General features: G+C 31.9%; 1 protein-coding gene across 2 annotated transcripts in view; it reads right to left on the bottom strand.

Moving 5' to 3' along the window:
• LOC111051994 (serine-protein kinase ATM) overlaps window positions 1-14,656 on the bottom strand; it is a 145,503-nt gene that overhangs the window by 80,114 nt on the left and 50,733 nt on the right. For both annotated transcript variants that reach the window (XM_039435297.1, XM_039435301.1), the window contains exons 9-17: window positions 9,724-9,957; window positions 8,608-8,783; window positions 7,408-7,545; window positions 6,656-6,760; window positions 5,975-6,167; window positions 4,936-5,203; window positions 4,291-4,480; window positions 3,584-3,828; window positions 2,740-2,933 (exon numbers count right to left, since the gene is read on the bottom strand). In XM_039435297.1, the coding sequence (XP_039291231.1) occupies window positions 2,740-2,933; window positions 3,584-3,828; window positions 4,291-4,480; window positions 4,936-5,203; window positions 5,975-6,167; window positions 6,656-6,760; window positions 7,408-7,545; window positions 8,608-8,783; window positions 9,724-9,957 (1,743 nt within the window). The remainder of the gene's footprint in view (window positions 1-2,739; window positions 2,934-3,583; window positions 3,829-4,290; window positions 4,481-4,935; window positions 5,204-5,974; window positions 6,168-6,655; window positions 6,761-7,407; window positions 7,546-8,607; window positions 8,784-9,723; window positions 9,958-14,656) is intronic.

Genomic DNA, 14,656 nt, shown 5'->3' with positions numbered 1-14,656 from the left:
GTTCCTAATCATATTTATATGATTTGTGATTCTGTCCACGAATAAATAAATAAATTTTGCACATGCGCAAACTAATAATATTGATACTGTAATGCAAAAATATTGGGTCAGTGAGTTGATTATCACACAACTTTGAAATTTAATGATTCTGTTTATACTTATAGTCTATACTATAGTAATAAATGAGAGTTTTAATAGTTAATATTTTATTATATTTCACAGTTAATAGTAGATGCTGGCAGATAAGTAAGAAATAATAATACTGGAATTCATTCTGTTTTAAGATGATTGTATTAGAATTTTCAAATAGATGAAAATGTTCTTTCCAAGAAAGGTCAGAGGTCGGAAATCACATACTGTAGAAATACATATACCGTAATGAAAAGAAATTATTTGAACTCAATTTCAATTCAATTTATCCATAAATATGTAAATTATTGACCGAGCAGAGTGAGGTCTAAGATTCAAGTCGACGGTTTTGCATTTCTCTTTATGTTTATATGTTCCGCATATACGGCGAAACGCGGCATTAGATTTTCATTAAATTTGACAGGTATGTTCCTTTTTGAATTGCAAGTCGACGAATATACAAGATTTTGGAATGTTTGCATTTTAAGGATAATTTAAGAGGAAAAGGAGCCTACTTCATACGCCAATATTAGCGTAAAAACCAGACTATAGAACTATTCATCATAAATCAGTTGTCGAATGGTTTATTAATTGCATGCATGACGTCATTGCAATGACGCATGCAATTGATAACTTTGTGAAAAATCACCTGTCTTTCTTATGGAATCGCATGCAGTGAGGCATGCAATTGATAACTCGAAGTAGCATAGTATTTTCTCCCGACTCTTCTCTGCTTTCAACTCTGTAAGCTTTTGATGATAGTAGCATATAGTCCAGGCTATGAATGCTCACAAAAAGGTATAGAGGGAAAAGTTTGAAGCAAAATTTTTGACCTCGCAGCTCTTTTAAGAATAGTAAGGGGGTAAACATATCAAAAGTCCTCACTCCTACCCACTGTGCTAAGGGGGTGGGGGTGGTTTGAAAGTACCATATTTTTGTTTTTTTTTCACATATCTCGAACAGTATGCGTCTTTCGAAAATTTTATTGAAATACAAAATTTAAGCTTATAAATTAGCCTATAAGTTTCATTTGTAACATTTTTCCATATCTCTCATAGTTTTCTAGCTCTCGAAGGTGTCACATTTTTAAGAAAACCCTTCCGGCTCCGATTTTTTATCTTCTTGACCTTAAAACTTTTTAACGATTGATTGAAAAAAATGTGCTAATCATGAGCTCATAGAACATCATATTCTCTTCAATTTCATGTATTATTTCATTATTTAACGCATCTCCCTACGATTGTTGCAGCCGTTATGTTGAGTGTAAAATCTTCAGTATTATCTTCAGTACTTACCTACTTACTATCCTTAAAAGAGCTGCTGGGTCAAAAAGTGTGTTTTAAACTTCTCCTTCTATAATCTTTCGTTGACTGGGCTAATAGTTGTTTACATCAAATTATTAGCATTGTCGATACAACAACCCAAACAGCCATCAGTCATTTACACACCGATATCTCGCCGACACGACAGGACAGGACAGAATTCACTCTCAATGACAGTATTAGAGGAGGCTGGGGTTAATAACTGCGCGAAGTCTACTGTTCACAGAACTACTAGTATGATAAATAATAATGAAACGTATAAGTGTGTGAAATAAAAAAATGTAATATCAATTAATGTAAACATATAATAAATGTAAACGGATTATTCCCTGCTTGGATGATTAGTCTGTGTGCATGGAGGAGTCACTTCTGAACAGGAGAAAACAATTGCACTAAAAAAATAAATGAAATATCAATAGTTCAGTGCTCTAACAATAATTTTATAATATTGCCAATTAGTTATTCATTTAAGATTTGAAAATGAGATAGGTAAATATGTATTCAAAAATAAAATAATAGTAGTTATAGTCTCAATAAATTAAACATCTCGTTTGGCGGCGCATAAGGGCTTGTCCATCACAATATAAAAAAGTATAATTGTAAAAAATAAGCAAATGCAAATCAATATATCTTTAAGCTGCTATACTGTTTAGGTGTATGGAGACTCTGCAGCCACCGGACCTACACCGAGCAGCAACCTGCTCAACCTTCGCTTATAGACGCTTTATAGACGACAACGCTACATCCCTCACTTGCTGGGGCATATCGGTAAAGCCAGTGGGCCAAATATAAATAATTAATGACATTAATAATTTTATAACAATATTATAATAATTTAATGACAGTATTGAATTTTTCAAATTTCTGAATGTTATTATGTAATCTATTTCTGGTATGATAATCATGCTGATTTTCTGAAGGTTTTTGTTTTATGTTTTTATAAAATAATAAAGATTAGGAAATTTTTAATGTACAGTTTTTTGTATGTACAAATGTCTTATAAACAAACAAATAAATCATTCGAACATATTCAAGACCGTCAAATGTACATTCCGCTAAGGCTTAGCCACGTAAACTGAGAGTTTTACCACTGTATTGTGAAACAAGTGATCTCATTCAATTCATATCATTTTGAATCCTATTGAATGATTATTTATTCATCATTCATATAATATTACAATATTTTCAACGTATAAAACAGAATATTTAAAAAGTATTCATATAAAAATATGAAGGTATAGCATTAATAAGAAAGTGTCATAATTGAAAATTACATGTAGATACGAACCATTTGCAAAACATAAGGCACTCTCATATTGAGTCCGGACAGTTCATTGATCAAGTCTCTTATATGGTCGTAGTTTGGTTCTATACTTGTTTTTGGTAGAGGGCACAGAAGTTCAATCATAATCCGAAATGCTTTCACTTGAATTTGTTGTTCTTCTGGTAAGGACTGCATATTCCACGGCTTGTCAGTACTCACTTGCAAAAAATACAGAAATGTCAACAAACATTGCAAATTTCCATACATATGAGAACATTTTACACTGAATAGTTAGAAATTATAAGTGATGTGGTACATTTTTTTTTCATCACAATATTGCGCATCAACTCAACAGTTCAGATATTGTGAAAAACAATACAGTACTTTCCTCAACTCTGGGAATTGTGATAAAAGACCATTGACCAGTGAGATAGGTTCTGGTAACCATTCAAAGGTTTAAAATGTTTCCGAAACAAAATTACATGATAAGCAATCTTACATTAATTTCCACCCTCTTTCTTCAAGCACACCACACCATTTTAGCAATAATGTCTTATTTTTATGTGTTATTTGCATTGTTACTGTTATTGTAATTGTTTTATTGTATATAGCTTTTTCTCATTGTATTTTTTGTGTAATGTGAATAAATAAAATTGAAATTGAAAAAATTCAGTCTCATGCTATTTCAAAGAATTTTGTTTCAAAAATGATCTCTATTATATTTGCATGTATATAATTGCACAAATTAATTTTTTTGATAACTGCATTTACTGATTATTACACAATCAACAATATTTTTAACTATTGAATTGTAAGAATATTAGTATTGTCTTTTCAAGTATCAATAAAAACTTTCTCAAGAACCTACCTTGAACAGATCCTTCTAGCGACTTCACAACCGACCAGAGGGATTTAATGATGACTTGGAAAATATTGTGAGTATACACTTCTTCCGCGACATTTGCTACGGATCTGTTGAAAATCTTCGAAAATTGTTCAATATAATCTAGGAATTCAACAAAGAAAGATTCTTCCCTTTCTTCAGATTCTAGAAATATCATCTTGATTTCCACTTCTAGCCTTTCCAATATCCTTACAATGTCACTTTTTAAACTGAAAATGAGAATGCTTTTGAATTTCAAGACAATATTAAAATACAATAATTTGAGCAACATAGTTCACTCAATACATACTCCTAAAATTTAATTCAAACCAAATTAGTGGACAAAATCCCTACGGCCCAGTTGCAAGTACTACGTACGTCTATTAAATTTAATCGTGATTAGCTGGGAATTATTGGTTCTTGCGGCATTAGTATGGTTACATTAAGTAACTAAGCCATGTTATAATTGAAAAAACTTCCGTGCAACCGGGAATACAAGTTTGAAATTAAATGCAAGTTCACACATGTATCAGGTTGAAAATTGTTTGTGGGTACCGGTTTACATTTCATCTTATTATAAAGAAGATGGTTAGAATATGAGTATTGTGAACTAGTATTATTTTTGTTAAAGAAGATGATAAAGCTGAGTTAGTATTATAGCTAAAAGTTTATGTAACAGAAGTAAGACTCACTCATATCCAGCAGGACATTGATAGATATGCATCAAATTGGCCACTTCCATCAGATACAAGCATTGGTGCACTAAGATGAAGCAAAGTGGCACATTCTCATGTGTTTTAATTTCTAATAAATGGACATTCTCTTTGGAAATTCGTTCCAATAGGTGAGAAATACTGGATTTCGACCAAGTAGGTGCATGATCTGGAATAGGACAATGTAATCTTAAAGAGAGACGAGAAGTTAGTATTGTAAGTGATAAAATAACATATTTAATAAATTAATCTATCATTAGCGCTAATTATTAACACCACAGACAATACATTAAAAGTTCATACAAGTATGAACATCTGTCAAAAGTGTTATCTTTTGCAACAATATAACAATAGTCTTATAAAAACAGCCAAACCTCGCTCTATAAGAGATTTCTCGTTATATTTTTTTATCATTTCAAATAACCTTGAAAGTACTCTTACTTAAAGCTTATGAGTGGAAGTAACCTTTAAGAACACCCAGATGATTTACTACTCAACCTTTGGAGGATATATATATTTTCTTCAATCTGCAGTAAGAATTTTTTAAATTTCTGTAATTAATGAGAAAATAGAAACTATAATGTACAAGAATGAATAATGATAATTTCAATAAGCTTTACTCACGGTTTTGATCAACAATTCTACTATCGATCTTGTTTTTTAACAAACTGTTACACTGAAATGAATTTGTGATGTATATTTGTTCCATGGTAAAGTCAGTCTCGTTTGTTATATTATCACAGTCTTTGGCCAGAAACTTGCTTTTCAGCACAAGAGCAACGGAAGCAGCGGCCAGTCCATCAGCAGGCAGTTGCTTGATCTTGCGCTCCCATTCTCTCACAAAAATATCTTCTTTATCGGCTATAAGCCAATTGAGGACTAACCTACAGTTCTGAAACAAGTGAACGATTATTACTAATAGGAAAATTCAAAAATCATAATAAATAGTTCAATTTTTTTTCTGCAACCAATTTCTATTTCTTATCTAGTTTCTTTAATTCTTAATATTATTTTATTGATATGATCTCCAGGCTTGGATGATGAGAAAGATGATAAGTATGAGTGGACCTACAGCTTCAGGCCCCGACTATAAAGATACAATAGACAGGACGGAATTTTTCACTCGTTAACAAGATGTTCTCTTATGGAATTGCGGAATTCCGCTCGTATAGTGTTCCCCATAAGACGCTATGCGTTCTGTCACGAAAAATAATCACGACGGAAACGCGACCGAAATTCTGTCGCGTCTATTCCGCCCGTATATTTGGAGCATGAAATGGGTTCCGAACCCTCGAGGAGCAAGTTTTCTTCTTTTCATAAATTATATTTAGCAGATCTAGTTGGTACATACATTATAAACCTCATGATCCCTCAGAAATATATATTGACAAAAAATGGGGAGCTTTAAAACCTTATTTTCCTGTAGACAAGTACTAGGACAGTCTGACAAGTACTTACCCTACAAAAGGAAAACGAGAGTTTTGGAAAAGTGGTGATTAATTTCTCAATAAAGTCTCCTCTAGAGAGTATAGAGGATGAGTGTAAATATTGTCTCTGTACCATTAGTGGGGAGAAAAATATGGGTATTTCTATTTCAAATGAACATTACCTTAAAAATTGAATAAAATAGAACATGAAAAGATAATGACAAATGAATACTTACCTCTTCACCTAGGATGTCGTGCATGCCAATGCATCGACATACGTCTACTAGCATATTTACAGTAAGTTTAGTCAGTCGCATTGTTCTCATATTGTACAAGTTTACTAATCGTGTAGCTACATCAATATCCAATTTTACAAATTCGTTGACTAAATTATTTATATTTTCATCATTTCTATTCAACTCAAATGATCTGAAAAGGAATACAGAACAAAATAGAAATTAGAGAAAGAGTCTTCGAAGAATCGACTATACAGTATTCCATACAAAAAAGTATCAAGGTGATCCTAATTAATTTTATAGATAATTTTAAGCAAGCTTTCAATCATTTAAAATCCTACAATGCATTTTGCTATAAAAAATTCTTCACAGAAAACTCATAAACTCTAAGGATGAGTTTTATACATTTTACTTCCAAATCAGTATTTTACTGCTGAGTGATTTGGGATCTTCCAATTACGATCGTTTTCACAGCTTGTACACCTGCGTTGAAAAATCGTGTTTCAATCAATATAAGAATCCTGTAAGGAAGCAATGTAAGCTGCACTTATATTTTAACTATGCGAACGAGTCTAATAAGCTAACGCCGTATCTAGAATCTTTCCAATAACTTGACGACACAAGCGTTAATCTAAGTATGTTGAAAAGACAGCGTTGGAGAGGAATTTATAAATTCACTACCTTAGTGACATTTCCATAATACTCCTCCACAGTAATGACTTTTTGCTGGTCTGATTCTTAAGAAGTTCAACCAAGTTTTCCAATTTCAGCATGGCAATACACAATCTGCAAAATATTTTTTAGGACATTACATAAAGTTGAGCGCTTATCTCTGAATTACTATAGTAACAACCAAAATTGACATTTTTATAAAACAGAAAACAACTCGATATTAATTTATAAGTATTTATTTATGAAGTATAAGGATTTTAAGAAATTAATGAGGATTTTGTTTGCGAATACTTAAGTATTAATACTTTTAGATCGATAATGAGGTTGATAATGGCTATATATTTGAAAATCAAGGCAACAGTCGAAAATTCCAAAGTTATAGACAAAGTTTGAAAATATTTCCAGTTTCAATCAATTATAATGCATACAAAGTTTAGGAGCCTTGAAAAAGAATGATGGTCTTTTGATGTGTGAAGAATGTTGAAAATGGGATTGAGAAAACCCAAAAGCGCTCCACGTGAGTACTAGTTTTTAATAACTTTTATCCAAAAAAATCTGACTCGTCAAAAATAGTTCAAAAACGAATTATTAACTTGCAGTTCATCATGGATAGTGGAATAGATGAGGAGGTCTTTTGATGATTGAAAAATCAAAAAAGAAAATAATATAAAAAATAGAATCAAGCTTAAGAATTTATCATAGCATTAGCATTTGATTTACTTTTTAGAGGTCAAAAAATATGATTCTTAATGTTGGCTTACCTTGATAAAAGACTGAGAATAACAGTATCTTTTTGAGTGCTCATCTGCTTGGATAGAAATTCAAGCACTGATGGCACATCAAATTTGTTTCGAACTACTTCAGGATACTTCAAAGTAAATTCAGTCAAAATAATCAACCTGGATTTAAAAAAAATCATAATTACAATATTTAAAAAAATAATAACTTATTAACAAGCAATAAAAATATATTATTGATTGAATTCAATGATACCAAGCAGGAGCAACTGTGCACTCAAAAAAATTATTAGGCTACATAAGTTTAAAGAAAGATTAACAAATTTATTACTCAAGTCTTTAATATATAGTTACTCCAATTTATTTGATTTTATGACCACATAGGATCACTATAGTCTCTGGTTAGTCCTCTTTCGTTGTTTCTTCGCTTCAATTCTCTTCTTTTCTTCCTAGTACCTTTTCATTCTGTCAGATCTTTCTTTCATCTGAACAAACCTGTTGCCTTCTTTTAATTGTTTTTATTGATAAGATCCTTTTCCTGTCAGTGATGGTTTCCCTATAAATTGTTGTGCAATTTTTGACAAAAAATTTATTTCCGATATGTCTTTTTTTATTTCCACAAGCCAAGGAATTGTGGCCCTGTCTGTTTTCGCACTCATGAATTTTCCAATAAGTCTTCTCAACAATCGATTCGCTGGGGTTCTAAGAATATGTCCAAAGTAAGAAGTTACTCCAATATAATAGAGTAATAGTTACTCCAATACAATATAGAAAGTCATAAATAGCGTAAGACACATAAATAGATATTGGTAGAGTAAGGGGGAATACTACAGTGATATTCGCGATACAGTCAATGGAAATCTTAGGAAGGTATATTTTTGCCACTTTTCCACTGCCTTCTATAGTAAATAGCTGGGATTCAAGTTACCCAGTAAATCTTATCTGATCAATCCTATCTCAAAATAATTTGTTCGTCAAGAAAATTATATCTTCATGAATTGTTGATAATTTCATAATGGAGATGAAATATTTCGGTAGTTCATCATATTTCTACATAGTCTAAAAGCAATTTGGCAACGGTATGGAGTTGAAAAAGAATAGAGCTAATAATTGTTTTGTCTAATGACAGACAAGGATGGCGAAAGTTCAATCATATGCAAACTGAATTTCACTATCGATAGAAACAGTAGTTGACGGAGTGTTAGCTAGGTCACTTTCACTTACCATGGACACATTTCAATAGGCTTCTTATAGGAGGCCAATTCTGCCAGCAGAGCAGTGACATTGGTGTGGACACACTGCCGCTTCGGCTGCCGCTCCAAAGTGTCATTGGCAGATGTGGTGGCCAGGGTTATGTTCAACGTTTCCTCATCACCCAATAGTCCTCCTTCTCCATACACCTGAAATCATAAATAATAGATTATGTTTGACTATTTGTAATCAATCCGTTGATTTTGTAGACCTGAGCCAGTTCATAGAAATCCATGTAGGTGTTCTGTAAAACAGAAAAATCTACCCTTACACTAAAAGCTTATTACCTAGAACACCGTGCTATCCAAGTCTTAGGCCCAGTTTCTGTGACACTTATTAAAACTAATGGACCATTGAATCTATAGGTTAACTTATTAAATCTAAAGGACCATTGAACCTATAGATTTATTAATGGTCAATTAGATTCAATAATTATTGTCATAGAAACCGGGCCTTAGTGTACTATTAGCTTTTAGTTTTTTCCTGAATGAGAGGACTAGCATAAATATTATTTCCAGATGCCTGTTTCAAAAACAGGACGTTTAATATAAATGGAGTATTATAATACTGGTGCTAAGCATTGCATAAACCAGTACATGCTTAGTGTGAGTGCAAGGGCACCTCAATAAACTAGCTGTTATTGAATCACAAGATTCTCAACTTTTATGAAACTGTATTTTTATACCTTAATAAATTCATCCACCAGCAAGTTTCAAATTCCATGCAGTAATAATCTACTATGAATGAAGATTGGTATGCAATCATATCACTAATCTGACAAATTATATTTTCTACTTTTATAGTAGTTGATCGAATAAATGGATAACTACGTGACTAGAATATAATATAAGAACCTTTTTAAGAAATTGAGATTTGCAAGCATTAGGCATTAGAGAGAAGTTTGAAACCATTCTTATCGTATTGTATTAGATGAATTGATATTTAGTTATAATTATCTAGTAAATATTCTTGGGAAATGCCTGATTCTCCTTTTCTAATTATTGTATTTGTTTTTCATCCAATGAATGAGAATAAACTCTTTGATCAACACTACATTCATCGAAACCTGAATCTGAATCCAATTGTTACCTGTTTGAATACATCAACAGCTAAAGAAATGAAAGTTTTCTCGACATTATAATTATTGTTTTGCTGACGACTCCATTTCAGATTTTGCAGTTCCTTCTCAACTAGACAATGTATAGCGCTTAGCCGTTGCTTCCAAACAGCCCAGTCACAAGCGAACGATGAGATATTGCTTTGTTCAGCTCCTTTTGGGTGATGTGCTTTCACCTGCAGGTCGACAACTTCAAACAGCAAACTCTGCAATCAAGTTCAAAATAAATTGGTCAGCAGAATTCTACTTTGAAGAGTAAAATAATTGAACTGGAATGGAAAATAATGATGAAACTTTTTGGAATTACTTAATTCAACATTAAATTTTTTTTTGAACACTCTTGTCTTATCAACAATTGATCACATTGAATATCATCATAACAACATTATGTCATTGAGTGAAAGTAAAGCTTTATCAAGTCCTCCTCTTCAAGTGTATTTTAAAAGAAAAATTATTTTCATTTATTCATTTAGGTAACTCTATTTTGTCTCCTTTACAAATACATTAGTTGATTGAATACAAACATTATGAAAGAAAATAATATAGAAAGATACAGCCTTTGCACTAAACAAGCAGAATATTGAGAAAATAGAAGATAATATTTAGTTAGGCAGCTCCCACATTTGAGCAACAAGCAACATGAGACATCAGTCAGTGTGCGATCGCACTAGCATTATTTGCATTACATTTCCAAAAATCATTGTTACATCAAGAAAAGTCAGCTCTCTCATTTATAAACGTCTTGTGTTCCCCATAAATTTCAAAAATTTCACAGATATAAAAGAAAATGGTTTTGGAGAGAAATAAATACACCTCATAATCAATCAATAAATAAAAATGTTTTACCATGAAAAGTATCTGAACTGTATAATCAAGATTGCTAGAAAAATTATTTCCACAAATTTTTCCTTAGCTGATGGTAAAATTTTATTTGCAATATCACTCCGAGTAATTGCTAATTTTATTTGTCTGGCAAGAATGTTATTGATGGGTTTTTTATTCTTCGAAATGTATTTTTCAATAGCAAAGAGATCAAGAAGACAGAGAAGATATCAAAGAGGCGCTTGAGTGACTTGGACACCATGAGCGACCTTGTTGCCTTGTTGCCTTTCGACAAGCTTGTTATGTCGCGAGAGACGCATGTCTGCTCTGCACAGGTGACATCGAACCCATATTGTTCTTGTGGGCGATTCATGAAAAATCACATTTAGAAGCAAAGTTGCTAGTTGCGTCTTATTGGTTGCTTGTTGCGCTTGTATGCGAGCAGACTATGACCACAAAGCAATTTCATTCACACGTGAAAAACAGCTGCTGTGAGGCAAATTCTCGTGTAGCCGTGCACTGAAATTGCTTGTTTCTTGTTTCAAGCGTAAGTGCCGCCTTGGAGAAATTTAAAAAAAATACAGTTTCGTTTATTCTTATTTCAAGTGATAAAAGTTATGCATTAAAGAAGTAGGTGACATAAGTACAGTAGCCTGCTTTCATCTAGTTCTGAACTGATTTACACTCATATTACAAAAAAGCTATAAAGGCATAACGTAGCAGTTATAACTTTTACTATAAAAACTTTTACTAAAGTTCTTAATCCCCAGTTATAAAAAATCATGATTGTAAGTGTCTTTATTTGAATAATGGTGATCCCTGCACATGTACCCCTTTGAAAGTTACAAATAGCACCCGTTACCTTGGTGTAATCTTGGATGATAAACTAAAATGGGAATTACATATAGATCATATTTCGAAAAAGTTACGTGCAATCAGTGCTCAAATCTTCTTTTCACATAGAAATATACCACCAGATTGTCTTTATCTAATTTATAAATCATTATCAGAATCCTTAATTATGTATGGCATCGAGGCTTGGGGATGTGCTGCAAACTACCTATTAGACAGGGTAGAGCGTATCCAATTCAGAACCCTCAAATGTATAATGTCCGTATGTAACCGATTAAATTTCACAATTCATGATAAACAATCCGATCAACGATTTTTTCACACACTCACTCCAAAAAAATTATATCTATATAAGTTAGTATTGATGTACAGAAATAATTATTCTTACCGACAATTTGCACCTATACCTCAATATAATCTTAGAGCATTCAGTGTGTATTCAATTCCTAGATATAATAATTTGTACGGTAAAAGATCATTGAAATACACTATTCCAAAACTGTTTAATTTGCTCCCTATCATCATCCGAGATTATTCCAAGGAAGATATTTTCCAACTTATCATTGTGAATGATTTTAATTTGTGACACTACTAATCCAACACTTTAATGTGTACTAGATAGTGAAAAATCATCAATCTTTTGCTTTTTTTTATTTTTATAATTACAAAATATTAGTTTGCTGGTAAAATGAATTTTAGTATCTGTGAACAACCGCCGCCTTAGAGTGACTATCTAATTTTTCATAATATATATTAATATATCATTTAATTTTCATATACTATATGGATGGTAATTAAATTTTTTATTTAAAAAAATACCGGAGACTCCCGATCACTTATTGTATTTTTTATTTAGTATTATCCTTAATTCTGAATAAGATTAATATCTTTTGATGTTTACTTACTATAGAGTATCAAGTTTACTTTATTTTAAATGTAATTTAGTTTTATGATTTGAAGGTTTTTAGTTTTCCATTTTTTTCCAATTCCCATTAACCCTATACCACCCTATTAATCATCCTTAGTTCATCTAATACCCCATACTCCTTTTTAAATTCCTAAACTCCCAGTTTCATGAAAAATTTTTTCCTTAGTTTATTTTTTAAGTTAGCATTCATTCTATTTATGTATTTTATTATTTGTAGGCACCTGCTGTAAAATCTTTTAGGTTTAGCGGGACCAATTTTGTAAAGCATTTTACTGAATAAAATGATTGATTGATTGATAAAATGATTGATTGATTGTTACAATAAAAACACAAGTAGCACTGTTAGGCCCGTATATAGGTACTCGTTTTAATTCCGGGACATATATACCGCACCGAGCCCGCGTCGACGTACGACCGATCTAAGCCCGCGACACGGTGATGGTAGTAGAACACACGTATCCGTGCGACATCCGAACGGCAGCAGTGTCTTCAGTTCTGTAGAGCTACTGTGGTCTGACCTATAGTTATTTTTCAACTAATGATTATGTTCGTCAATGTCGAGACATTTCGAGCAGAAAACATGAAATTTTCGATTTGCTGGAAACTTTTTTGTTTTTAAAGATAAGTGGGTGGTGAAAGCGAGAAAGTTTCTCTGAAATAATTGAAATTATTTTTTCAATTGTCAAAAGTAGTCGGAAGATCGTATTTTGGTCTCCAAGAAATTTAAAGTTAGGAGAGCGGCTGCATGGTATGCATTGTGTACCAAATTGTTGACCGAGCGAAGTGAGGTCTAAGATTCAAGTCGACGGTTTGGCATTCTCTTAATGTTTAAATGTTCAAATGTTTAAAATGTTTAATGTTTAAATGTTTAAATGTTTAAATGTTTAAATGTTTAAATGTTTAAATGTTTAAATGTTTAAATGTTTAAATGTTTAAATGTTTAAATGTTTAAATGTTTAAATGTTTAAATGTTTAAATGTTTAAATTTTAAATGTTTAAATGTTAAATGTTTAAATGTTTAATGTTTAAATGTTAAATGTTTAAATGTTTAAATGTTTAAATGTTTAAATGTTTAAATGTTTAAATGTTTAAATGTTTAAATGTTTAAATGTTTAATGTTTAAATGTTTAAATGTTTAAATGTTTAAATGTTTAAATGTTTAAATGTTTAAATGTTTAAATGTTTAAATGTTTAAATGTTTAAATTTTAAATGTTTAAATGTTTAAATGTTAAATGTTTAAATGTTTAAATGTTTAAATGTTTAAATGTTTAAATGTTTAAATGTTTAAATGTTTAAATGTTTAAATGTTTAAATGTTTAAATGTTTGAATGTTTAAATGTTTAGATGTTGCGCATTTACGGCGAAACGCGGTGTTAGATTTTCATGAAATTTGACAAGTATTTTCCTTTTTAAATTGCGCGTCGACGTACATACAAGGTTTTTGGAGAGTTTGCATTTCAAGGATAATATAAAAGGAAAAAGGAGCCTCCTTCATACGCCAATATTAGAGTAAAAATCTGGTGTGGCGCACTCACACAACTTTCCTTGCCGTTATGAAAATTGATCACCTGACGCTAGTGTTCACGCGCATCTCAAGTCTACTATTCAAAGATCCAAGCCAGCTGGTGACAGGACAATAACGCTGGAGACACACGAAGTCTGCTATCTAATCATAGTGAATGATTCAATAGAATCAACAGTGGCCCAAAGGCCTCTCCTGCAGAACTTGCAACTCTCCAGCGCGTGCGAGCTGCTACTGAGACTCAGGCCGCAGTGATAGTATGATCAGCACTGAGTTAGCGTGGCAACTATATACAAGTATCATAGCACCACTCACTGTCCTCGGCCTGTCACCAGCACTGTTTCCAGTACCAGGGGCAGAACGAAATTTTCCGCCTAGTGTTAGTCCTCCTACTTCGGTCTACTGGTGCTACGAGGGCACCACTTCTAAGGGTTACTGTGGCTATTTACGAATAAAAATTTTTATTACGATATCTAGTCTTATTCTTTCCTCAAATCTTTTGTCTCTTTAGCCCCAGATGCCTATGCATCAACAAAACGTCAGTCAGTCAGTCAGTCAATTAGAGATTTTAATTTTTATATGTTTTTCTCACTTTTATTGGTTTTTATTTATTTTTCAGATTTTTATTAGTTTTTATTTGTTTTTCAGAGTTTTGTTAGTTTTTATTGGTTTTCCATTTATTCAATCAATGATGTAATTTTTGTGCCACAGTACCTCATAAATATAAAACAATCCCACGTCAAAGTCTTGTCAGAACCTCCGTCAATACCTAGTTTGGAG

The sequence above is a fragment of the Nilaparvata lugens genome, chromosome 1 (genome assembly GCF_014356525.2).
Source record: "Nilaparvata lugens isolate BPH chromosome 1, ASM1435652v1, whole genome shotgun sequence".
Taxonomy (NCBI): domain Eukaryota; kingdom Metazoa; phylum Arthropoda; class Insecta; order Hemiptera; family Delphacidae; genus Nilaparvata; species Nilaparvata lugens.
Note: the sequence above shows the minus strand (reverse complement) of the source record. Positions and strands in the feature narration are given on the sequence as shown.